The sequence below is a fragment of the Fusarium graminearum genome, chromosome 2 (genome assembly GCF_000240135.3).
Source record: "Fusarium graminearum PH-1 chromosome 2, whole genome shotgun sequence".
Classification (NCBI taxonomy): domain Eukaryota; kingdom Fungi; phylum Ascomycota; class Sordariomycetes; order Hypocreales; family Nectriaceae; genus Fusarium; species Fusarium graminearum.
The window spans coordinates 5448475-5472617 of NC_026475.1; the positions used below are offsets into that span (position 1 = coordinate 5448475).

Below are 24143 nucleotides of genomic sequence, written 5' to 3' on the forward strand. Positions count from 1 at the left end.
TTTTGACTATTTTTCTCGTGCTCGAACATCCATGGGCCGGAGGTTTCAAGGGCCCTCGTGATCTTCGAATAAACCTCTTCGTACACCTGCATCTCACGCCGCAGTAGCAGTTGCTGCATCTGCACATTGGCGATCCCCAAATGCAGTCACAATAGCAGTCGAGGTTTCCTGGACCTCTGGGTGGCTCGCCAGAACCCTGGCCAACGGCAGTCACATATTCACCAGCTGTTGAGGCTCCCGCATTATCGAGGTCGTCATAATTATTCGTTTTTGACTGATATATGAGTTGTTGCCCTGTCTTGCTGCTTTCCCCCACCCGGGGTCGGGCTTGTCTGACCAGTCCACATCTTGCCATCATGCATCTACGGCACTGGCGTACAGATACAGTCGCAGCATCTTTACCTTCTTCCGTCAATGATGGATATTCCTAAGCCGCCATATTGTCCTCGCCCCTTTGACACTTCTCGAGGTGTCCCGTCGTTGGGTTATCAGATGTTGATGGGAATGAAAGCACGGGAGTTGCCCGGCTTGTCGCGGTATGTACGTCGTCGTGATTCTATCGGCGTTTTGCCTCGACCTTCTTCAGTTCCTCCCTTTATAATTGTTAGCTATTGTGCGGGAGAAGCCTCGGATTGACGTGCCTGAGCTGTTGTGAGAAGTCATCGCTTGTATCGTCGTCGTCCCAGCTCTCTTCCCAGAGATGTTTGGTCTCGCCGCTACCCTTAGCAGCCTCGGTCTGATCCTCGGGCCAGTCTGATTCACGTTAGATATCTCTAGGGGGCGTGGATAGATGCGGGCATACCATCGACAGGGAAGTCCTCAAACTCGTCGTCCTCGCCGAGGGCGGCGGGCTTTTGCTCTGGCTTTTGCTCGACAGGCTTGTCATCGGTGGTCTTGGGGTCTGTCGACGTCATGATGAAGAGTGTGTATTCACAGCAATTGAAATGCTGTCGTGACGAGTAGTAAGAATGGCTGGAAGTATGATGGTTTGTGTGTTTAGCTGATGGTGTAAAGATGGATTGTGGAGACCTCTAGCGGTGATGATGCGGTAGCTGTAGCCTGTGCTTTGGCGGGAAGGCGCGGCGGAAGAAAGATCCACCGATGTCAGACGGTACTACCTTGATGCGACGGATCCCTCAACAACGCGCGCCGATGATACAACAAGCCAAAGAACAAGACAACGATTGGAAGAACAGATAAAAAAATATTATCCTCGAATTCGCAAAAATGCGACCGAGGGGAATCGAACCCCTCTCTAACGCTACCATTTGAATGGAAGGCGTTAATGCTAACCACTACACCACGGTCGCTAAATGTCATTTTGGATGCTGTGGAGACCTTAAAAGACAAACTATATTGACAAAAGATGAGGGTGGAGACTGGTATCGCGGGATGGGAAGGGTGGGGTAGGCATGTGATTGGTGTAAGGTGAAAGGAAGACGCTGGCAGAGAAGAAAAGAAAAAGATGCAGAAGGAGATGCGTGGACCGAATAACAGTTTGTGAATGGAAAAATGGCAGAGAACTTGGTTGGTGGGAGTAATAGGTCGATTGACCGATTCTGTCAGTCTGTGTTGCTGGAGGTTTACAGTGAGCGAAGCAGGAAGAAACCCCACGGCGTACTTTGGTGGTTAGAGGCTCGTAATGTCAAAAAAGCACGCTCATGAAAACATAAGAGACGCCAATAGCAAGTCAACTTATTGGTTATTAAATTATATTCCTCGCCCTTATTTTAGTACTAATGTCAAAGGCCAGTTTTCCTGTCGCCTGTCAAACTGCCCAATCACGACCTGAGTCGACGGTTGACTAACCTGCAGCTTCATTACTCACAATTAAGAAGGAGGTGGTGCCATCACAAGCCAACGCCCTTCAAAGTCGCCAAACTCGTCCTCAATGACTTTGGATGTCTTCTCCCACGGTACACGAAACGCGCCCGAATTGAACATGGGCGAATAAATCGTGACGGGCCCATTTTCTGCCTTTCCCGCCTCCACATCAAGCTGCGTCCGCATCTCCTTCAAAGCCATCCTCGTCTGCGCCAATATCTTTCCAGCTGCGTCCCTTCCCGGCTTTCCAGTCCTCGTGTTCGCTCTGCCGTACCCATAGCTGGTAAACAAGCACACAATGTGTATTTTGGGCGCCCCGCGAGCCACGTCTGAAGCCTGTGGTGGAATGATGTAGCACTGCCCTGCGAGCTTTGGGGATGGCCATCGAGAAGACGCGTCGGCGTGGCAGAATGCCTTGTACTCTGCAAATGCAGCAGGGAAGACGCGTGCGAGTTCAGCTGCTATGCCAGCGCCCCACTCGGCGATACAGTTGGTCGCGTGCACGAGGTAGACGTCTGTCGGAAGTGATCGGACAGCATTGAGGGTTGTTGTCTCTAGTACGAATGGTGTTGTCATTTTGATGTTGAACGTATTTATGTGAAAGGAGACAAAAATATCGTCGCCGTTTCGACAGGAAGCGGTTCTTCTTTGTCGTTTGTTGAAGCAGAGTGTCCGGAGTGACTCATCCGGCAAACACCCATCTCTCGACCACCAGATCACAACCTAGCCCCCGGAACCAAAGCACAACGATGGAAGAATAACACATCAAACATTTCGTTGTATTCTGATTCATATATGCTCGATAAAATGATGTGTCTTTGAACTGATTGCAGCCCAATAAGGTCCTCCATTATATACGCCAGCCTTTAGGTTTTAAGATACAAAAGTAATTAGCCCAACAAGTCTAGCCTAAGTAGCAATAATTGTCCTTATAATTTCGTCCCTTATTTTTCTGGTGGCTAATTCTTCTGTTGGGGACGTTGCTGGCTCGTGGTATGCCCTGTTGCGACTGATCAAGAGCTGCCAAGCTCTGCTTCAGATTAGCCTTCCTGGACTTCTCCTGACCCGTTCGCCCTACAAACGCAGTCTTGATTTCCTGAGCGAGATATTTACCTGGAGAAAATGGGTTAGTGATAGGGGACGCACTATCTGACTAGGTCTTATGAACGGCGTTGGCAATACAAGGTTGCTGGCTGGTTGGGGTAAACGGGTCAAGAGGAGGACCATAGGAATGGGTACCAGCAGGCTGGATTGCTTCTGGCTTAGTTTTCTGGGACTCAGGAGTCGCAGAGTGAGCCAGTTGCGCTGCTTCGTTTCCCAGGTTGAGGTGCCAGGTACTGGACATCAGTCCTCTGGTACTGATCTTTGTTGTGTTAACCCCATTCCTAAGCGACTGCCGCTTGTCTTGTGTATCAAAACTCTGGTAATATTTAGCCTGAAGCACAAGTCATATACCCCAGTTGCAGTCTAACCTGCCTGACGACATTGTATCCCTCCACAATTTGTGCTTGAGGTCGTTGGCTGTTGTTGAGTCAATATCTATGTTCTACCATGATCATTGGAGCGAGCGACATAATGAAAAATACCTGAGGCAAAAGACGAGATTGATATATGTTGGAAGCTATGAGGCGTATTTCTGATGGCGATTTGTTGAAGTATGAGGTTGCAAATGAAGACCTGGGTTAGACAGGGAAAGAATGCGAGGAGAAGATTCTACATATTGCCCCGTTGACAACTCTCGAACAGACAGAACATCAGTACCTAGATAGGTATATATAAATATGTCAGATTATAATAATATGCCCCTGATTACCTAAATGTATGTAAAAGATGACACTGGTAACTAGACGGAAGAGAAAAGGACAGGCTCCTGAGAGTGATCAACCCCTCCTTGATATCTGATGGGAACTCCCAAGTTGAACGACAAGTAGTCCAGAACAGCTCAAATGAACCATAACGGCGGCATGATAGTACTATCGACAATCGAGATAAGGAAGGTACCTTTTTCTTGCAGCAATCCTCCCATATGACCACCAGCCTCACAGGCAACCAAACTCAACACCCAATAAACTTCAACACATCCTTCACGCCTCAGGTTCCAAAAAACAGAAGGGTAACCATTAAATACAAAGTTAAGTCACCATCCCCCAACGTAGGGCAGTGATGGAATGGCGCATAGGGCGACATCCTGAGCTCTGCAGGTAAGTGAACTCAACTCAACAAGTGTTGAGGTTTCAACTCCCTCCTCTCCCCCCTCCTCCCCACTCCAACCCAAGAACAACATTGAAAGAGCGGAAAATACCAGAAATAAACAGCACCAAGAAAAAAAAGTGACTAATATTGAAAGAGCGGAAAACAGCAGAAATAAATAGCACTAAGAAAAAAACAGAAAAAAACAGAGAAAAAAAGAAAGAAAAAAAAAAGGCAGAAAAACTTAAAAGAGCAGAGAATACTAGAAATAAATAGCACTAAAGAAAAAAAAAATTAGGAAAAAAAGCAGAATAACTTAACAAAGCAGAAAATATAAGAAACAAACAGCACCAGAAAGAAAAAAAAGACAGCACCTAAAGAAAGAGCAGAAAGTACAACAGTACAAAACAGCACCACTAAAAACTAAAAACTAAAACCAAAAAGTAGATAGTTAAAATATAATTGTTATATAACTGCCATATATCTTCTGACATCTTTATTGTTTTGCCAATTTGTTGTACTTTTATTATATCTGCCTGCTTGCTGTTGCGAAGCAATACTGTAATGCATCAATTGAGAATTTATTTACCTATGACGCACTGGGGCTCTGTACAATAGATAAAATGAAATATACCAATAGCTAATCTTCCTTTGTCTGTTCTGAAGTAGTAGTATCAGCTAATAGCTAGGTAGCATATTGCGTTTTATTGAGGATATTCTATGAACTTGAGATATTTGGTGGTGTACAACTGAGAATTTTACCTTTCGCTTCCCTGCGTCAAGCAAGAGTCATAGAAATTAAAGTACAAAAGCAACCTTATTCTCGCACTATAGAAAAGCAATATCTGCTTAACAGCCCACTTCTTCTTCTAGCATTTCCGACGAAATATCGAAATCCGACTCTTCATGTCAGTTAGCTTGCCCAGACGCTGATGGAGATTACAGCTCTTGGTTCTCCAACCTGTTGTGGCAGGCCGGCGAGGTTAACAAGAGAAGGTCACAAAAGCATCTGCAGTAGCGAAGTGACGGGGGTGCAGTTTAGGGTGTATTCGTGGGTTGTGGTTTGAAGAAGATTGATGAACTTGAGATTTACATATGCTCTAGAATAGCAAATGTAATGGGAGCTACAAGAAAGCCCATTGGCTCGTCAACTGACTTGCACTTACAGCACTGCGAAGTTGATAGGTCTTTGGGACCCCCACTTGGACTTGGATAGTCGAGTGGGTCATTGACGAATACCCTCGGCCCAGGACTCAACACGCTGACATATTTGACTCCGTCTTCTCTCTATATTTCTCGTAAAATGTGCGACTTCTCGAGCTATGGGGGAAGTTGTGAAGAATGGCTCGACTTGGAACAGACCCTTGCACCGACAACCGGACCCGAAATGCCTACAGCTGACATGGTAAAACTTGCTAACGAGGAACGAGAGGCCATTGTGAGGCAGTCCATGATAAAACTAGCACCTCAAGTTGAGGCAAAGAACTACTCGGTTACTTCTCGAGATGGTAGCAGTATCCAACTGCGAAGCTATAGGCCGATCAATGTCACCAAAGAAGAAATACTCCCGCTATATATCCATCTGCAAGGAGGCGGCTTCATGTATGGCACACTTGACGCTGAGGATGCGATATGTGCTCGAATAGCCATTGGCTCTAAGGTCACAGTCCTCAACGTCGACTACAGACATATACCAGAGTTTATATACCCCACACAATGGAACGATGCAGAGGATGCTTTTGAGTGGGCGCACGATAACATGGACAAGCTCAAGTGCGATCCTCGGCGAGTCCTTCTTGGTGGAGTATCAGCAGGTGCCTGGGTTGCTGCGTCACTCACTCTCCAAAGACATCTCAACCGCACATCAGATCCTCTACCGCCTATCGCCGGCCAAGTTCTCATGATACCCTGCTTGGCACATGTCGACTGCTACGAACCGCAGCTAAAGAAGATGAAAGACCCGTCGGTATCATCCTACAAGCAAAATGAGTTGGCACCAATGTTCTCACTTGCCGAACTCCGATGGTACACTAGTCTTCTCAAGATAGAGAGTGCAAGTGTTGCTGATTTCAAGATCAATCCTGGCAATGCGACACCTGAACAGGTTAAAGGCATGCCACCTACTGTGATCGGGATAGCTGGCTTGGATCCCTTGAGAGATGAAGGACTGTTGTATGCCAAGATGTTGACGGAAGTTGGGCAAGTAGCTTGTACTTGATGATAGTGAAGTGGCTGACAAGACATAGGGTTCCGACCGACGTCAACCTGTTCATTGGACTACCTCATGGATTCCGATCTTATGAAGAGAAGCTGTCTGCTTCAGGGCGTTGGGATAAAGTTGTTGAGAATGGGATACGCTGGGCTCTGTCTGATCCGTTACCAAGTAATGAGTTCCATGTCGAGACATAATTGTTGAAAATAGATTTGAGTTTCATGTCGATAGAAGAGTGAAAACTCGTTCCACAGCTGCATCTGGATAACTCTGCAAAGTATGGAGATAGAAGATAAGATCCGCATATGTTTGAGCCACTTTGCGCAGGTAAGTAAAGTGTAAGATTGAGGACGGCGTTGGGAAAAGATCGATAAGGAGGCGAGCTGAATCTTCCGACTCACTTTGAAGCAACTGGCGTTTCAGTGTACGTGCAAGCGAATGATATGATATATCGTCAGCAAGCCACTCACCCCTGCCAATATTCCACAATTCGAGCATTGAAATAGTTAAAAAGTCCTTTGCGATTGGATGGACATTTTTATTATCAATCTAGGGGGCGAATTATTCATTAATGTGACCCTCTACCTGGTCTGTTCCTTGTGTCCCCTCTTTGGCTACGCCCCCAGCTGCAGTCTGAGCTCTCGAGATTCTGTAAACAGAAAGTGGGTAACGACGGAGTACCACCTCTCAGGTGTATAAAGAACTTATGTTTTTGTATGCAAGATAAGAATGAATGTGTCATGGAGACTGTGACAAAAACGGCATCTGAGCCATTCTGTCACGATTGCGAGTCAAGGGTATCAGCCTTGGCTAGCGGTAACAGATCTATGAACGGCTGTTCATCTCCCGAGACAGTACACCCATTCAAAAACTCAAAATCAAAATGAATCTCAACTTGAGTTAGTAAGCGGAAAACAGAGAAATATTGAATGCGCCTCTATCAGACAGCCGAAAGCCAATTCGACGTCTTCCATCTAATAATAGTGAAGGTTAAGTGTCAAGTGTGACAGGGTGTGCCACGGCCTTTGGTGAGGCGGATATAGCGCCAAGTCGCCAAGGCGCGTAATATGGTAGGGATTTACGATCTGGTGTTTGTTTAAGTTGTCTGAGCGGCTATGTTGTGCGTTTGATGCGGAGGACACAGGATGAAGAGAGAAGAGGGTGACTTGGCAACCTGTCGAAAGGTGTGTTTCTGCCAAGCGAAACTATCTAGAAACAGAATCTTGGCGCCGGTGCAGAAGGATGATAGCAATAGGACATTTTTAGAAATTGTTCTTAGCGATGTATGATACTATAAATGAATTTCTAAGACATTCTAGACACGAGGCAAGTAAATGGGATCATAATTGCATATGCATGTATCAATCTAGTTCCAACAAGGTTTCCCTTTTTGCCGCGTGCTGTGAAAAAATATGTTGATAATCGAATACGGAATTATATCAGAAAACCTGAGAATGAAATTCAAGCGTACTAGATCTTGTTTGTATTCTTAGAGCTGAGGCTGTAAGCATCAAGTGCGAGGCTAAATTTCCTCAATATCCAGCGCAGGCAACCCTTTGTTATCATCATCAAGGATATCCACGATGCTCTTCAGATCCGTCTGATCCTTAATCATCAACATAGACCCATCAATAGCATTAAAGAGGTAGAACTGGCTGCTGCCGACCTCGAAGAGGTAGAGTGCCTCTCCAGTGTATGGTGCCATACCATAGTGCGGTCTGATATCTCCCTCAATGCCACGCCCACGAACCTCATCTTCCATTTGACCAGCTTGACCCCAAAGCATGTCTCCACCCATGTCCTCGTAAGTGTTCACCCAGTTCGCTGGGGGTGGGATCTGTATTTACTGTCAGTCACGCTGGGCGGCAAAAACTGGGAAGGCTGTCATGTACCCCGTTATCGGTCACCAACACACCGTCCATAATTGTGGTGTATTGGCTCATACTGGGTGCCTTTTGATTGAGTGATTTGAGTGAGGTTGGTGGATTTGAACGACTGAATTTGTGATTTAAATTACAGAGATATAGAGGGACAGGATCAAGACACCTTTATAAACACGGTTCAGGTCAGTGACGTATTCAAGTAATGAATCATTGAGACATTCGTATCTCATTCAGCCCAATAGATATGTCAAAATGCAATCAATAGCATGGCACGTTCTCAGCGGCAGGATGACATCAACTCTGACTGTGCTTTGACCTCTTTTTTTCAGCTGACAGATCTACCGCAATTCCTTGGTCGTGGATGGGCATTGGGAAGATCCGAGCGGGGTTCTAAGACATGTAGACTTCAAATAGGAAATGGTGTAAACTATCAACAGCCACGTTGACAGCTGAACCGGTACGTATAGATTAAGAAGATAAAGGTGACAAGCAAGGAAATGGAGCAAGTTGATAGCTGAGAACGGGCTCGCCGCGGATGGGTATATGTTGGCGAGAAGAGAAAAGACAGTCTGTCGCCAAAGGCACTGATATTTTTAATTGCGAGAAAACCACTTATGTTTGAGCGTTAACCTAGTATTATTCTGCAGAACAATCTACAGGCCATTGGCAATTGAGTTTACTGTGATCACTGCGCAACACAATGCTAGATCCATCATTTGAGAGAACAATCGACCCCATAGCCTTGCCTAATATCTCACAGAGATGCAGCTTTAATAATTATAGGGTATGGTATTTCTGTGCTTATCATTTGATAGGCTATAGTAATTACTACTGTACCTAGACTAGTCGAAGGCTAACTGGCCGGTTGACAGAGTTCTCCTACCAGAGGGACTCATCTCGGAGCTCGGATGTAACATGCTTGGTCGTGTGCAGCACCACTAAAGTATTAAGCTTCTATCGATAAATCTCCTAGGGTGACTGGATGTCTACAAGACAAGGTGGCAGTAGGACGGTTAAGACGGCAGCAAAACATCAAAGCCACAGGGTAACCAATTTGTCTTGCGTAATGCTTTCTGTGGGTCGAGTTTAATGCTGACAATGTGCGTTACAGCAATGTCGCGGTCCAAAGTCGCAATTGTAGCGACGTGGAGAATGTTTGAAGTGAGACAGAGACTCAGCTGATCTTGAGCCGATAGCCGAGGAATGATGTAAAACTCGAGAATGTTTACTTGTTCCAGTGACAAGATGGAGCAGCAGCTGTGGAGTTGAAGGATTAATTCCGCGACCAAGACGAATACAAAAGTCCTCGCTGGAAAAAGCCCAACTAGAACTAGGCTCTAAATTTGGCACTGGAGACGCTTGGCAAAGTGACATTTACTCCAGGTTGACTCCAGGTTGGATCGCGTCTTGGCGCGTTCTAAACACCACAGGTTAGTATCCAGGGGGCCAGTATCTCTATAACACAGCGAAAATCACAGTTCATCCGAACAATAATTGTTTATTCGCCAAGAGCAGCCATGATTTCATAAGCGGATTTCCGGACGGTCAAGCCAAGACCTTTGGTAGTATCAGATCTCGTAAAATCGATATGTGAGGCACGATAAGACAAAACAATATCGAGAAGCCAAGACAAATAGACGGTTAAGACTGCCGTGAATGGTTCTGAAAAGGGTTGTAATAGGGAATATCACTGCAGTGACATGAGTCGCAGGGGCACAGATGCCGTTTGGGGCGCCTTTACGCGAGATGGAGCTTTTGTTTCTCGGTGGAATAGGGCCTGCTTCGAAGGCAAGATGCATGCGGGAACATGGCAAATCCATGCGCATCGCGAGTGAAAATTGAGGATTCACGTTGTAGCCAGGGATGAGAATGTAACTGCCGGTATGCATCTTGGGTATGATACATACTCAAAAGGGATTCCCCAGAGACAAAAAGACCAAGATCACCAACTACTGAGACGTCAACAGAAAAAAGGGTCTTCCGGATCGCTTGCCATCCGCGCATTGAGCATTAATGACAAAACGCAAAAGGTGGATATATACAAGGCCCCTTGTCTGGCTGTAGAGAGATCTTTTCCTTATTATTCAAGCTTAAAACACGAAACCCGCAGATCTTGTAGCCATGTCGAGACTTGCAAGCGGCCAATAGGATCAGACAATTTCGATTATTTTTCCGAGATAAGGACCAGGGTTGACAGGCCTAGAACCGGCAACTATCGACTATTCTGCATCCGTTGGTTTAGTCACTTGCGAAAAGAGAGCGTTGAAACACCACAGTCACATCGGTTTGAGAGGCCCTGTCGCGGGAAGCCTGACACAAGACGTGGTCTGTTTTGCATCACGTTTTGCCTCACAACCTTAAAATAGTTTAATATAACGCCAAATACGCCTTCAACACTACCAATCGCCAAGAATACTTATAGACGACTGTGCGTTCTGGAGTGGAGGCTTTTCTTTCCCTTTTCTCTATTCTCACACTCTCTCCCTATACGCTTTCTCTTCGCATCTAGGCTGGTACCTGGTTGTTTCCTTTGTACTGTCTATTTCTTGTTTGTGTTAATTGGAGTGAATCTTTTCTGTTCATTTCCGTTTTCCTTTCTTTAGGAATCTTCGTTTATTCAAGATTTCCTATTTGGGTTCCTGTTTACTCAGAAATCCCATTAATTCTTTTCGAATATAGACGGTCAAGACAGGAAACTGGTTTCCCTGTTCTTTTTTATCTCTTGAAAAAATAATTTGATTGTTTTTTCTCTTTCAACTGCTTTAACGACGATCCTTACGATACTCGAACGTTCTATTTCGACTATTTCTTTAGTTTCTATCGTTCAATATGGATTCAGCACGACCTGTTTGTGGATCGGACGGCCCTGGGGAGGAGTATCCCCTTGGCATGCACATCGGTGGTCTTTGTACGTTGACTAATTACCCCGGATTTCGTCTCGACCCAGTTCTTTAGAAGCTAACAATGTGGGATAGTCGCTGTTTTGTCTGTTTCTTGTCTGGGCGCTGGCTTCCCTGTCGCCGCCAAGAGAATCAAGTGGCTCAAGATGCCTCCCAAGGTCTTTTTCGCTTGCAAGCATTTCGGTACTGGTGTTTTGGTTGCTACCGCATTCGTTCATGTAAGTCTATACCTGACATCGCCATATAACTCACACTAACACGTCTCTAGTTGCTTCCCACAGCCTTCGGATCCCTCACTAATCCCTGCCTCCCCGAACTCTTTACCGATATCTATCCCGCTATGCCTGGTGTCATCATGATGACCTCCATGTTCCTGCTCTTTATGGTCGAACTCTACCTCAACGCCAAGACTGGTGGACACTCTCACGGTGGTCCCACAGGTACAACAATCACCGCCCCTCCTCCTCCTCGCCCTCAGCGACCTCAGCGACCTTTCCCTCAGGATGAGAACCATGGTCACGCCCGCAACGACTCCTTCAACAGCGACTACTCCGACGATGAAGTCACATACGAAAAGGCCATGGCTCGGGAGATGTACGAGAAGGAACAGCGCCCCCACGCCTATTCCAAAGACGACAGCAACTCTACCATGCCCGCCTGGTTCGTCGTCTTTTACGAGCAGTACGTCCGACAGCGCTCCGAGATGATTGAGATGATCAAGGAGTCCCAGTACTCTCAAGCTGCCATCGACTCCAAGCCCCACGCCGAAGTCAGCGAGTCTTACTTTGATGAGGAGAACAACTCGATTGACCAAGAGACTTTCAAGCGCATGTCTATGAACATCACCCTTCTCGAAGGTGGTATCCTCTTCCACTCCGTCTTTGTCGGTATGACCATCGCCATGACCACTGACGGTCTCCTCGTTTTCCTCATTGCCATCATGTTCCATCAAATGTTTGAGGGTCTCGGTCTCGGATCTCGTATCGCTGCTGTTCCTTATCCCAAGGGCAGTGTCCGACCTTGGCTGCTCGTCTTTGCTTTCGGCTGCACAGCTCCTATCGGACAAGCTATTGGAATTGCCAGCCGAAACTCTTATGATCCCGAGAGTGAGATGGGTTTGATCATGGTTGGTGTCTTCAACTCTATGTAAGTTTTTGAACATGATTTTCTTCAAACAATCGCTAATCCGACATAGCTCTTCCGGTCTTCTCATCTACGCTGCCCTTATCAACCTGTTGGCTGAGGATTTCCTTTCCGAGGAGGCTCAACATCTCATGAAGAAGAAGGACCAGATCTTTGCTCTGTGCTGGATCTTCCTTGGCGGTAAGCATCCTCTACATTTCCTGTTTCTGTACATTCACTAACTGTTGAATTAGCCTTTGGTATGTCCGTCGTTGGCGCTTTCGCTTAAACGTCAAACCCGTTTCAAGAAAAAGAAAAGTCAATGAGACATGAAACGCGTGGAGGACCGGGCGAAATCAACTTAGACAAACTTAGATGCCCGTGTTTACGCCTTGTAAGATAATGACGACGATTGCAATATTGCGGTTTTCTTTTGGTTGCGAAATGCTTTGGCCGACGAAGATGGTATTGCCACAGTTTGAGGTTCGTCGGGACTTCCATTCTTTAGGATAGTTGGAATTAAAAAATAACGAAATAAAATTGACGAGACATGATTACCTTTTTAAATGTGGAACAGAAGCAATCTACTTGAAAATTCACGGGGAATGTTAAATGTGACATCTCTATCCATGTCAAAACACCTTGGCACTTGGCACAATCCATCAGGCCGCTCCTTCGTTTCATCAGGATGGTCAAAGCAACAAGAAATAAGCTTTCAGGTATGTAACATAAGTTTGTTGAAGAATATTTATTTATATATTTATTTTAATTATTTTTTACTTATTCGCTAACGTCGTTGAGGTCGTTTCGAAGATAGACGTTGAATCAACTCTTAGATTTCATACGTCGTCAAGACAGCCCGGTGGTCAGAGAACCACTCATTCTCTTTGTGGTTAGGCTGAGGCTTGGGCTCGCCAACGACGACAGTCTGAGAGTCAGTCACCTTGAGACCCTTGCCCTTGTGCAGAACAAAGTCAATACGGTCAAGAGGCTCAGGTCGGCGACGGCCACCGTTCCAGATGTAAATGGGAGACCAAGTGATGCCCTGCTCCTTGACGGGATCGGGGTGGGCGACACGGAAAGAATCAATGAGACCAGCTTCCTCGGGGAGAACAGATGTGGGCCACTTGATGTCAGAGTAGCCGCAGTTCTTGTCCTTGAGACCTTCGGTGTAGTCAAGGTGAGAGGGAGCGTTGAAGTCACCGACGAGGAAGGTGGGGATTTCGTCGGCATTGTCAAGCTGACTCTTCATACCAGCAAGGGTAGCTTTCATCTGAGGAGTGCGACCAGACTGAGCCTCACGCTCGATGATCTTGTCAACAGGGTAGTGGTCAAAGCATGTGTCGTAAGGACCATAGGGAGTGTAACCCAAGTGGGCGACAAAAAAGTTGATCTCCTTGTTGGTGCCATCAAGAGCAATCTTAACACCACCAGAGCGGGCAGGTCCGCTGATGACACCGTAATCCGCGGTGATGGGGTACTTGCTGAGAATACCGACATCACCACCGCTAGACCAGTGGTACCAACCAAGAGCATCAGCAAGACGAGGGACGTGGCGACCCTGCTGATCCTCCTGGATACCAACGACGTCGGCACCGCAAGAAGCGAGGAACTTGATCTGCTTGTCGTGGTAGTTTGTGACACCGGTACCGCCGTTCCACATGTTGAGGGAGAGGACCTTGAGCTGGCTCAAAAGAGCTTTGCCAGAAGAGGCGACATTGATGGTGAAGACAGCGGATGAGGCGGAGTCGGTACCTGTGGCACGGACGGTGACAACGGCTTCACTGGAGCTTGAAGTGGGTGTTCCAGAGATGATACCGTCAGAGCTAACCTTGATCCAGTCGGCATTGGAGCCCTCGCTTGAAAAGGTCATATCACTGCTACCACCGCGAACAAGACCATGAATGCTGTGAGAGTACTTATCACCGACACGGGCATTAGGAAGCGAGACATCAGCCACGATAAAGCTCACATCTCCACCAAACTCACGGCCCTTGATGACTTGCAGCGGCTCCGCTAGCCACGTGTAACCGTTGTTAGCGAGGAAGAAAGCCGTGTAGTTACCAGGCTCGAGGCTTTCGCTGTCGATCTGGACGGAGCCTTGGGATTTTGGCGCCCACTTCCACTTTATGGAGTTGGAAGAGCCCTTCTTCTGCTCGACGGGACCTCCGCCAGCGCTGTAGTACAGACCGACCCAGTTTTGGTCGTTGGCATTTTGGGTTGAGTAGTCAAAGGTCCATGAGGGCTGATTGGTGTTGAGGGATAAAGAGCCCGAGGCGGAAGGATTCTGGGCCTGGACTGATGTGCAGAGGCTTAGCCACAGGGCTGAAGCGACTCCGAAGAGGGGGGATTTGAACAATCTCATGGTTGTGGTACCAAGAGAGGATCGAAGGAAGAGGTACGCGAGATTGGTTACGTACGCCAAGCCAAGCAAGCACGAAGTGAGAAGAGGAAGAAGTCAAGATGTAAATGAATATTGTTCTCACAAGCACAGGAGAGCGAGGGAAGAAAGACGATATCACGGCATATAAGTAACTTTTCTTCACCTTGGTCTCAGTCAATAGCAGAGGGCAAATATTGTTCTCGAATGGGGGTAGGTAAGAAAAAGAAGAAAGAAAGAGACCGGGGGAGAATGAGTTGTGAATGACCTCTGGATCTCGTGCCAAGTTTCTACCGGACAAGGGTAGTGTTGTTAGTGTTGGGGTTAGCTTCAGCCAATGCTTGAACCCCCTCAAGCCACGCCGCAGATGACGTGTGAGACGTCTGCATTGGTCTTGGGGGTGATCGGCGGCTTAAAAGACCTAAACGAGTATTTGCGCATGGGCACGTTGCAAAGAAACACACGGTTAGAGGCAGTTTCTTTTACCGTAGATGATCTGCGATGCTGCTGTACTGTAGACCCTCATGGGCCATCTCTCTAATCATCCGACTCCCTATCGTCCGCCATCGTGACTCGGTAATGGCACTTTTGGCCGTCATGATTGGGTTGCTCAGGGAGCTTGTGGCACGACGATCTTCTGCAACTGATTCTCCTCCGCAACTAAAACGCAAATAAAGGGTTCACTGACTCTCAATGCCGCAGCCTTAGCCTTATCAGATCGCGGCCTCGTGGGAGGGAAAAGATCTGCCGGTAGCCACACCCGCTGTAACCCACCAATTCTCACATGCGTGTGATAACGGAGAATACTCCGGTGAGAGAATGTCTCTTTTTTTCTTTACCGTCTCGGAAATCTTGCCTTTTGCTCTTGTGCTACGTTCCACTGTGGCCACTGCTATAGAATTGCTTGGATAGTCACAGAGAAATTGCCCCCTTCCCCTCTTTGTTGCGAGATATAATCCTGGCAAGGTTGTGCTGTTGGTTATGCAAAACACCATCATATCTTGCTCTACCGTCACATTCTTCTGAGCTTACTGTTTTTGATCCAACAAGCGCCCGCGCATATACAAAACGCGCCAAGGAGGAATTAACCTATCGTTGTAGGCCACCTTGCTTGCTCAAGTCTGAGCCGTGTCTTGTTACTACCACAGACCGTTTTCACCGCACATATTCAAGATTTATTAGGGAATCGCCACAGTTACTTTTCATCGGTCAGGATAATAGGCTTCGTATCACTGGGGGCGATTTGATAGATTTACCTGTTTTGGATCTATGAAAAACTCTATGACATAGGTAGCAGAGTTTGCGATGGGAATGTTTCAAATATAATTTTTAAAATTGCGACTGTCAGTAATCATTGAAAAGAGAGATAGAGCACAGACTCATAGAACGCAATAGAACAAAAAAGGAACAAAAATATTGTATATTTTAAATTGATGAAAGAAATCTCGGCGCTCCTCGTTACAGCTACATTGTTTCAAGTAAATCTTGGTTATTTACCAACGCTGTGAGAACGTCCGTGTCTAGAACTATGTCAGCCAAAAGAAACTTCTCTTGATATCTGACCTACTACACAGTTTGTCGCGAGTCACAATTTCGGTTCCGCCTCATCCCACAGTGAAGAAACTCAACTACATCTCATCTCGCAACGAGGAAGTCAATTACGCCTCATCCTAAGCGTTTAAACGTCCGAATGAAGATCTAAATGTCATGCCCAGGACGCCCGCATCATTTTGATGACACACGGCTAACACTTGGTGGGATCTCTCCATCTGGCTGTGCACCATATCGATCACAATATCAAGGAAGATATTCACAAACAATGCCAAGCAGAGAGAGCGCTACGATTGTCTAAACCGGTAGCTTCCGCTAAGCGAATGGAACTCCAAGTTGACCCCAACCATACATAAACGCGTTGACTTGGTCTTCGCCCCCAACGCTGACATATGCGACCTTATCTCGACGTCCACTCATGAGGCCCTGCAGCGACTTTGAATCCCTGAACAGCTGAGACTAACATCATAAACGCTTGGAAGTATGTTTAATGACCAGGGGTCAATGCTACATTGACACGATTGTGACAGTTGATAGGTCATCGATCCGATGATCCGAAGAATCTAGTACATAGTTTGAGTTGAACTCCATGTTTTGTATTTACCATATTCGGAGATTGCCTTGTTCAGCTCGGTTAAAGTTAAACATCCCACATGAATCTTATATAGTCATGCTCAGTTTCAGATGAATAAACTTCTTGTTCGTCATATCTAAATTATATATCACTCCTGCATAGGCGCCGAGATCTGCCGTCAGCCACGGCAGTACTTGGCACGTGTAAGGTCTGCCGGATTAATTGTCCGAGCCGTCTAGCCAAGACTGAGTTGGCATAGCCAAGTCAGTTAGTGGAAAATAACTAGTCTAAGACACGAGGCTGGAAATAGCAAAGAGTTATGCTGCATCATGCTTATGGTAAGGTGTTAAGTGTTTGTCCTACATCTGATATGAATATTGATCATGACGTCGATATGGACTTGAGACATTGAGGCCAAGGCCTAGCTATCCTTTGGGCCTTCAAGGTTATCTTTAGAATAGTAAGGAGAATGCATTAACCAACCGCTGCGATGGACACGACGTAATGAAAGGTCTCTAAACAGGAATCTGCTCACACGAGCCCAAATCTTCCTAGTCTTTCAACCAGTTGAGGCGGTCAAGTCCAATGAGTACCCTGCAGGCCGACTTGCAATACTTAGGCAAGATTATAAGTGAATGTTAGAATGTCACCTGTTCTCAGAACGTCAGGGTTGTTATCGTAGTCATCGAGAACAATGAGACACAAGATATGCTGTCTGACTGTAAATATTTCATGAGAGCTGAACCAGCGAATCTTCTGTAATAGGAAGAAAAAAGTACTAAAATCTGTTTCTCAAAGCCTCGATACAGTAACCTGTGTGCAGTATCGAAATCGACGTTTATGGGTCCCACGAATTTATCCTTCGGATCATCGGCCGCTCATCCATGACAAGACTTGCCCTTCCTTACACCGCAACCCAGTGATTTTTCTTCTTCCATAACCCTGCCAAAATATCCCAAGCATGCCAAGTTTACCAATCGCACCCTTGCCACTGAATAAAATTCTCCCATATCCAATATGCTATCGAGGTCTCGACCATCGACCCGCTATTCCTCCGCAAGCTATATCACTTTAAGACTTAATCCCGCCACCAAAAACAAGGGTTCAAGGAACATATCCAATCAGACAGATTATAGAAAATATTTTCGCTGACGGGAAATCCCCTTATCGGCTCACTCCGTATGGGGAACTGGAGCACAAAAGTTACACAGCAAATTGCTTGTCTTTGTCAAGAGGGGACCGAGGATATGAGCGCCCTCGGCTTTGTGAAATGCGGTATTTTATCCGTGAACCCTATACTGTGTCTCCTGGGGTAGTGTTCTCTTTTCTCTTTTTTGTGAATAGAGAGTTTTCCCTGGTTGCATTCATTTTATCCGGAAACCTTGATCATGGCAATTTCTGATGTGAATGCACCTCCGGGTTATTCCCATGACACGGAAAAGGACTCCTCCAAAGCAGCTCCGTCTAACACCACAAATGAAGACATCGCACAGAGAAATCTCTTTGGTGATGAGACTCATCGGAGGCTCAAGGGCCGTCATATCCAGTTGATTGGTATTGGAGGTACTATCGGTACTGTTCTTTTTGTATGTCCCATCCTCACACAAAACACTCCATTTACATGTGATATAATCAGTATGGGGATGGCTTCATGGCTAATCAGGTGTATCTCATAGGTCCAAATCGGTAAAGGTTTGATGCAAGGAGGTCCTGGAAGTCTCTTCATCGCTTTCTCATTCTGGTGTCTCATCGTCCTCACAATTACAATGGCTGTTGCCGAAATGGTTTCATACACTCCAATTTCATCTCCATTCGTCCGGTTCGCAGGCGTTTACGTTGACGAAGCCCTTGGGTTTGCCTCTGGGTGGAATTTCTTCATATTTGAAGCGGCCCTCGTACCGTTTGAGGTAACAGCATGCCACTTTATCCTCCAATTCTGGACCGATGCAATTCCCGTGGGCGCAACTATCGCCGTTATCATTGTCTTATATGCCTTGATCAATCTTATGGCGATTCAGTACTTCGGCGAGACAGAGTTCTGGGCCTCTGTTGGAAAGGTCGTCTTGATTGTTGGACTCATCTTCTTCACGTTTATCGTCATGGTTGGCGGCAATCCCCAAGGAGATGCATTTGGATTCACGTACTGGAAAAGCCCTGGTGCTTTCAACACGTTGTACTACGATGGAGCTTTGGGTAAATTCGTTGGCTTCTTGTCCTGTCTCATTCAAGCCGCATTCTCTATTTCGGGCCCTGACTACGTTGCTATGGCTGCTGGAGAAGCAGAGAATCCCCGCAAGATCCTCCCACGGGCGTTCAAGACGGTATTTTATCGCTTGACGTGCTTCTTCGTTCTTGGAACGCTGTGCGTGGGTATTCTTGTGCCATACGACGACCCAAACATGATTGCTGCTTTCAGAGATGGAAAGGCCGGAGCTGCAGCTTCGCCATATGTTATTGCCATGGACCGCCTCGGTATCAAAGTTTTACCTCATATTGTCAACGCCATGATTCTCGTCTCGGCGTTCTCAGCTGGTAACTCATACGTTTTCTGCGCTACGAGATCTTTATATGGTCTTGCCCTTGAGGGGAAAGCGCCACGATTCCTCAAGACTTGCACCAAGACTGGTGTTCCCATCTACTGTGTCGTTGTTGTTCTTGTTGTCGCACTACTTTCTTTCCTTCAACTATCGAACAGCTCCGCAGTCGTCTTGAGTTGGTTTGTTTCTCTGGTCACTGCATCGCAGCTGATCAATTTTTGTGTCATTTGCTTTACATATCTTTGCTTCTACCGAGCCATGAAGGTACAGAACTTTGATCGTTCGGTACTTCCTTATCGAGCTTGGTTCATGCCATATGCTGCGTACATCGGTCTTGTGGCGACCTTCATTATGGTATTTGTTGGAGGATATACCGTGTTTCTGCCGGGCATGTGGAATGTCCCCAACTTTCTCTTCTCGTAAGTACTCAACTTCAAGCACCTAGCGTAGCGGTGTGTGTCGGAACTAACAATTACAGATACACTTCCGTCGGACTGTTCCCTGTACTTTATATAGGCTGGAAGATCGCACACAAGACCAAGATTCACAAGCCGACCGAGATTGATCTCAAGTATAATCTTGCTCCCATTGAGGAGTACGAACAGAATTTTGTTTCTCAGCCACCAAAGTATGATAGGATTGTAACTTTGCCGTCCATATTACTAATGACTTCTTAGGAATTGGTTTGAGAAGATCCTGCACTTTCTCTTTGAATAAAACAAGACGGGAACACATGGGTTAAACGGTTGCAGATGTCATGTATGAGTTATGGTGAAATAGATAAAAGTCTGGAATGATACCCTTTTTGAGATCGCCTTTGGTTCATCACATGTACCTAGTGAATTACATCAATTAAATACTGCTATAAGTAATATATTCCTTAACAGATGCTACAAACTATATCATTATGCTCACGTCTAAAATAGGTCAGCTTCCTTCACTAAGATATCCCTCGTCACCTCGCTAATATTTCTCAAGCCTGCCAAGTGCATGTTCATAGTCAAATCACCACACAAGGCTCGCAAAACATGCCTCACACCATCCTCTCCACCCAGCGCTAAACCATAAGTATATGGCCTTCCAACAAGAACACACTTTGCTCCAAGAGCCAAGGCTTTCATGATGTCTGCACCACACCTGATACCGCTGTCAAACAAGACATCGATATTGTCACCAACAGCATCGACGATCCTTGGAAGCATACCCAAACTGCTTACTCCACCATCCTGCTGTCTACCGCCGTGGTTGCTGACTACAATGCCCTGGACGCCAACTTCGACGCACTTCTTAGCGTCCTGTACACTTTGTATACCTTTGAGCACGATAGGCCCGTCCCAGTGCTTCTTCAGAAACTCAATATCTTCCCAAGAATGCGAGTGTCCGGGGAACACAATCTTGGCCCATTCGCGAGCTGCTACGCCCAGACCAGCTCCAGTCGATCCACCCTGAGCCGCCTGGTATACTCCACTGGGTGCATCGGTGATATCATAGCCGTGCTCTTCCTTGAACTGCTTTTTGAAAACGGGATCGGTCAAGCCAATCTCGACGCCAATGTGATCAGGGTGAATGAAAGGGTTGTAGCCATTATCCAGATCGCTTGGACGCCACCCGAGAACATACGTGTCCAGCGTGACGAATAATGCTGTGTATCCAGATTCTTTGGCTCTCTTGAGCATGGATATTGTAATGTCGTCGTGTTCCCGGCTAGGCCAGTAAAGCTGAAACCATCTCGGCGCGTTCTTCCCGTTCGCTGCTGCCACGTCCTCGATGCTGGTACTAGAGGCCGTACTCAGAGTATAAGGAATCCCCAGCGAGGTGGCAGCTCTAGCAGTAGCAGCTTCTCCTTCAGGGTTGAAGATCTTTTGAACCCCGATTGGCGCAATGGCCACTGGGAATGGAAGAGTCTGCCCCAGCACCTTTGTTGTGGTATCAGCGAATTGCTCATTTCCGTTCTCGTCTTTCCTGCTTGGCACAAGTCTATTTGGAATGATCGACCAGCGAGAAAACGAATTGATGTTGTTCTGGTACGTTGACGCGTTACCAGCGTTGCCGTGGATGTAGCCCCAAGATGTAGCAGAAAGAGTCTCTTTGGCTAGTGATTCCCATCGAGAAGATTGGAATGTGAATGCAGGTCGTGCAAAGTGAAGACCATCATCAAAGATTGACTTTTCATAGCCGAGAACATCGGCGCTTGGTGAAGGAGTCATGATTGTCGATAGCGATGTGTGCATATGTGCCTGTTAGTTGTGGAAAGATGCGGCTCTGCTGGTTATAAATATTCTCGGTTATTCTCTCGGCCATTGCTATCGTTTCTGTTACATATTAGAAAGCTAGTCAATCAGGTAGAAGCAAGACCTAAAGCATAATGACGTCTGAGATGGTGCCATATTCACGGATATCTCGGAAGGCTCTTGTCATTGACGTTTGATGGTCAGCACCTTTGAGATTCATCGGGTGGAGTGATGACTGGTCACCAAATAGCACAAGTCTCTCAGTGTCTAACATACTCAAAAGCAGTATTGGGTCTCTTTCTGATCCAAGTTTTGTTGCTCGCTTCGGGGTCTTTCTACTCAACTCGAGTCTTGTCAAAGCTAGCCCTTGCAGATGACGTAGCTGACCCGATTTAACACGCTGCGACTTCTACTGTGGAATTAAGTGGTTTCTGAAGTCATTTGTGATTATGAGTAGGATGGCTACTGGGTAGCAGAAACGTTGACGCCCTAATTCTTAGAATACAACAATAAATAACATCAAAGCCATAATCTTAGTACCATAAAATGACCTACTAATTTGGTCTCTTATGTTCTCAGCGGCCAATTCCTCTGGTACCCTGAGGTATGGATAGCGATGATAGTATGTGATAATTACATAGGAGAACCGTTGACAACAGCGCCACGACTCAAGATGCCCCTACCCGCTGCTCACTATTACGGGACCTCGCATCCTCCGATACATTATCATTGTCACCCTTCAGAATTATGTCTGCCACCAGTAAGCTGGCTATGAGACATAATGCCATTAGAGGAACAGACATGATAAAGACTGCTCGAAACCCTTCCATGCGTGCATCCAGGATGTCGCTCTCATATTCGCTCGTACCCGGGTCACCAATTCGCCATGTTCCATCCAACACAGCATCACGAACCCAGTCCGGGACTGCCTCCCCGAGAGCCTTGCTCAACACTGCATAATAGGTCGCAGTAGACACAGCAATTCCGACCACGCCACCGAGGGAACGGAAAACATTTCGAGTTCCCGTCGCCACAGCGCGATCTTCGTCCGTTGAGTTGGCTTGCAACGCTACAAGCCCTGTTGTACAATTAGTAAGCTGCGTCATATAGATGTGATTATCCTACGAACCTGGCTGATGTACCCATCCAACCCCAGCTCCTTCAATGGCCAGGACAACTACGTAGATAGAGATATGGGTATTCTGGCCAAACAGAAGCTTCAATCCCGCACCGAGGGTCCAAACTGCAAGACCACATCGCAGTACGGGCATGTACCTAAATAACCGATGAGTGATTGATCTAAGTACTCATGCGTTTGCGTCTATTGCTTACCTCGCGTAATGAGCCATGACGGGTCCTGAAGCAGCACCCGCCAGGCCCTGGGCGATGAGAAATGATACTATAAGCGTTGCACTCTCCAACGGGCTATATCCGCGGACTGTTTGGAAGTATAAAGGAATAAAATACTGCGTTGTCTGCCAAACAAAGTCATGGAGGAAGCCCGAAAGTATCAGTACTAACGCTGATTTTGTTCTCAGCAATCTCAATGGAATGATAGGAATCTTGGCTACAAAAGCCTCGATAGCTATAAAAAGAAGGAGACAAATAACTCCGATAGTCAGTATCAGAATAGTTTTAATGTTGTCCCAAGGCCAAATACTCCCGCCGGAGTTTATTGACATCTAAAAAGTAACGAATTTAGTCTAAAGGTACCCAGAAGCAACCTAGTAGGTTATATTACTACAGGATAGAACGGTACTTACAATTACCAGAACGATGGCAGGAACTGAAGTGATAACACCCAGCCAGTCGATCTTGCGAATCTTGTCGCCAAAACTACCAGAAACTGGCCTCAGTGGTAGTAAGAATAGGAGAAGTGCGAAACAACAAGCAGCGAGGATAGAGGGAACCCAGAAGGCCCATCTCCAGCCATCGCCTTGTCCACGTGTTTGTATAAGACTAGCAGCCACAAATGGTCCTGATGCAGCTCCAGTACCAATTGCAAGGCTGATGAATCCTTGGTATTTTCCCCGTGACCTGAGACTGACGAGGTCACTTACTATAATAGCGATGGATGAACTGATACCACCCCCGCCAATGCCACTAATTGTCCGGCATGCATATAGCCATATCGGTGTACGTGCAAAACCACATAGAAGGCCACCAATGGTAACACAGCCCATGGAGAATAATAGGATTGGCTTGCGACCTGTAATATCAGATATCCTTCCATAGAGAGGTTGAAAGGCCGTTTGACCCAGGAGATATGCTGTCCCTACCCAGGTCACAGTGGGGCCAGCATCTAAAGCCTCAGCAATAGTCGGTAGGGAGGTAGTGACGGAATTCATATCCAGATATGAGATGAAATAGGCAAGGCAAAGGCAAAGATATGCTACCATGAGACGGACAAAAGGCAACCGTTGTGACTGATCTTGTAGTTCGCATGATACAGAATTGTCTGTGGTCTCACCAGATTCCGCCCCGGCTGGCGGAGCTTTCTTTTCGGTAGAGCCATTGAGGGTGTCTTCTGGCCTGGAGGCGGAAGGAATAGGATCAAGATGAAGGGATGTCATATCGTTCAATGACTTGGCGGTAGATAATGTTGAATTGATTGTGGAAGAAGAGGGGAGACATGAGCAGAACCCCAGGGACCTTGGAATTGTTTTCTCAGTGGAGTTATTAACGGGAAGAGAAGACACAATGGGGAAAAGTCGGACATTTGTAACAACTCTTTCCTCC

The 24143-nt window shown here is 46.6% G+C and overlaps 10 protein-coding genes and 1 non-coding gene across 11 annotated transcripts; 3 read left to right on the plus strand and 8 right to left on the minus strand.

Moving 5' to 3' along the window:
* Positions 1-242: 242 nt before the first annotated feature.
* On the minus strand, positions 243-1025 carry FGSG_03991 (uncharacterized protein). Its single transcript, XM_011323365.1, has 3 exons — positions 803-1025; positions 642-753; positions 243-593 (listed from the first exon to the last, which is right to left on the minus strand). Exons 1-3 carry the CDS (start codon positions 912-914, stop codon positions 557-559), a joined length of 261 nt encoding a protein of 86 aa, XP_011321667.1. The 5' UTR covers positions 915-1025; the 3' UTR covers positions 243-556.
* Positions 1026-1228: 203 nt separating this feature from the next.
* Positions 1229-1310, minus strand: FGSG_20574. Its single transcript has one exon. It is a non-coding gene; the product is annotated as a tRNA-Gly (tRNA).
* A 457-nt stretch (positions 1311-1767) lies between these two features.
* On the minus strand, positions 1768-2404 carry FGSG_03990 (uncharacterized protein). Its single transcript, XM_011323366.1, has one exon. It carries the CDS (start codon positions 2398-2400, stop codon positions 1831-1833), a length of 570 nt encoding a protein of 189 aa, XP_011321668.1. The 5' UTR covers positions 2401-2404; the 3' UTR covers positions 1768-1830.
* A 2913-nt stretch (positions 2405-5317) lies between these two features.
* On the plus strand, positions 5318-6423 carry FGSG_03989 (uncharacterized protein; the record flags this gene model as incomplete). Its single annotated transcript, XM_011323367.1, has 2 exons — positions 5318-6186; positions 6261-6423. 2 exons carry the CDS (start codon positions 5318-5320, stop codon positions 6421-6423), a joined length of 1032 nt encoding a protein of 343 aa, XP_011321669.1.
* Positions 6424-7739: 1316 nt separating this feature from the next.
* FGSG_03988 (uncharacterized protein) lies at positions 7740-8214 on the minus strand. Its single transcript, XM_011323368.1, has 2 exons — positions 8119-8214; positions 7740-8063 (listed from the first exon to the last, which is right to left on the minus strand). The coding sequence occupies exons 1-2, from the start codon at positions 8167-8169 to the stop codon at positions 7749-7751; spliced, it is 366 nt and encodes a 121-aa protein (XP_011321670.1). The 5' UTR covers positions 8170-8214; the 3' UTR covers positions 7740-7748.
* A 1463-nt stretch (positions 8215-9677) lies between these two features.
* On the minus strand, positions 9678-9998 carry FGSG_12334 (uncharacterized protein; the record flags this gene model as incomplete). The annotated part of the gene is made up of 1 exon (XM_011323369.1): positions 9678-9998. One exon carries the CDS (start codon positions 9996-9998, stop codon positions 9678-9680), a length of 321 nt encoding a protein of 106 aa, XP_011321671.1.
* A 940-nt stretch (positions 9999-10938) lies between these two features.
* FGSG_03987 (uncharacterized protein) lies at positions 10939-12613 on the plus strand (the record flags this gene model as incomplete). The annotated part of the gene is made up of 6 exons (XM_011323370.1): positions 10939-11017; positions 11085-11227; positions 11278-12155; positions 12205-12332; positions 12386-12391; positions 12531-12613. The coding sequence occupies 6 exons, from the start codon at positions 10939-10941 to the stop codon at positions 12611-12613; spliced, it is 1317 nt and encodes a 438-aa protein (XP_011321672.1).
* Positions 12614-12898: 285 nt separating this feature from the next.
* FGSG_03986 (uncharacterized protein) lies at positions 12899-14496 on the minus strand (the record flags this gene model as incomplete). The annotated part of the gene is made up of 1 exon (XM_011323371.1): positions 12899-14496. The coding sequence occupies one exon, from the start codon at positions 14494-14496 to the stop codon at positions 12964-12966; it is 1533 nt and encodes a 510-aa protein (XP_011321673.1). The 3' UTR covers positions 12899-12963.
* Positions 14497-18024: 3528 nt separating this feature from the next.
* Positions 18025-19890, plus strand: FGSG_03985 (uncharacterized protein; the record flags this gene model as incomplete). The annotated part of the gene is made up of 4 exons (XM_011323372.1): positions 18025-18222; positions 18313-19592; positions 19652-19801; positions 19851-19890. The coding sequence occupies 4 exons, from the start codon at positions 18025-18027 to the stop codon at positions 19888-19890; spliced, it is 1668 nt and encodes a 555-aa protein (XP_011321674.1).
* A 141-nt stretch (positions 19891-20031) lies between these two features.
* Positions 20032-21380, minus strand: FGSG_03984 (uncharacterized protein; the record flags this gene model as incomplete). Its single annotated transcript, XM_011323373.1, has 1 exon — positions 20032-21380. One exon carries the CDS (start codon positions 21378-21380, stop codon positions 20091-20093), a length of 1290 nt encoding a protein of 429 aa, XP_011321675.1. The 3' UTR covers positions 20032-20090.
* Positions 21381-22072: 692 nt separating this feature from the next.
* FGSG_12335 (uncharacterized protein) lies at positions 22073-23977 on the minus strand (the record flags this gene model as incomplete). Its single annotated transcript, XM_011323374.1, has 4 exons — positions 22073-22482; positions 22534-22679; positions 22737-23086; positions 23168-23977. The coding sequence occupies 4 exons, from the start codon at positions 23975-23977 to the stop codon at positions 22073-22075; spliced, it is 1716 nt and encodes a 571-aa protein (XP_011321676.1).
* Between the last annotated feature and the right edge of the window lie 166 nt (positions 23978-24143).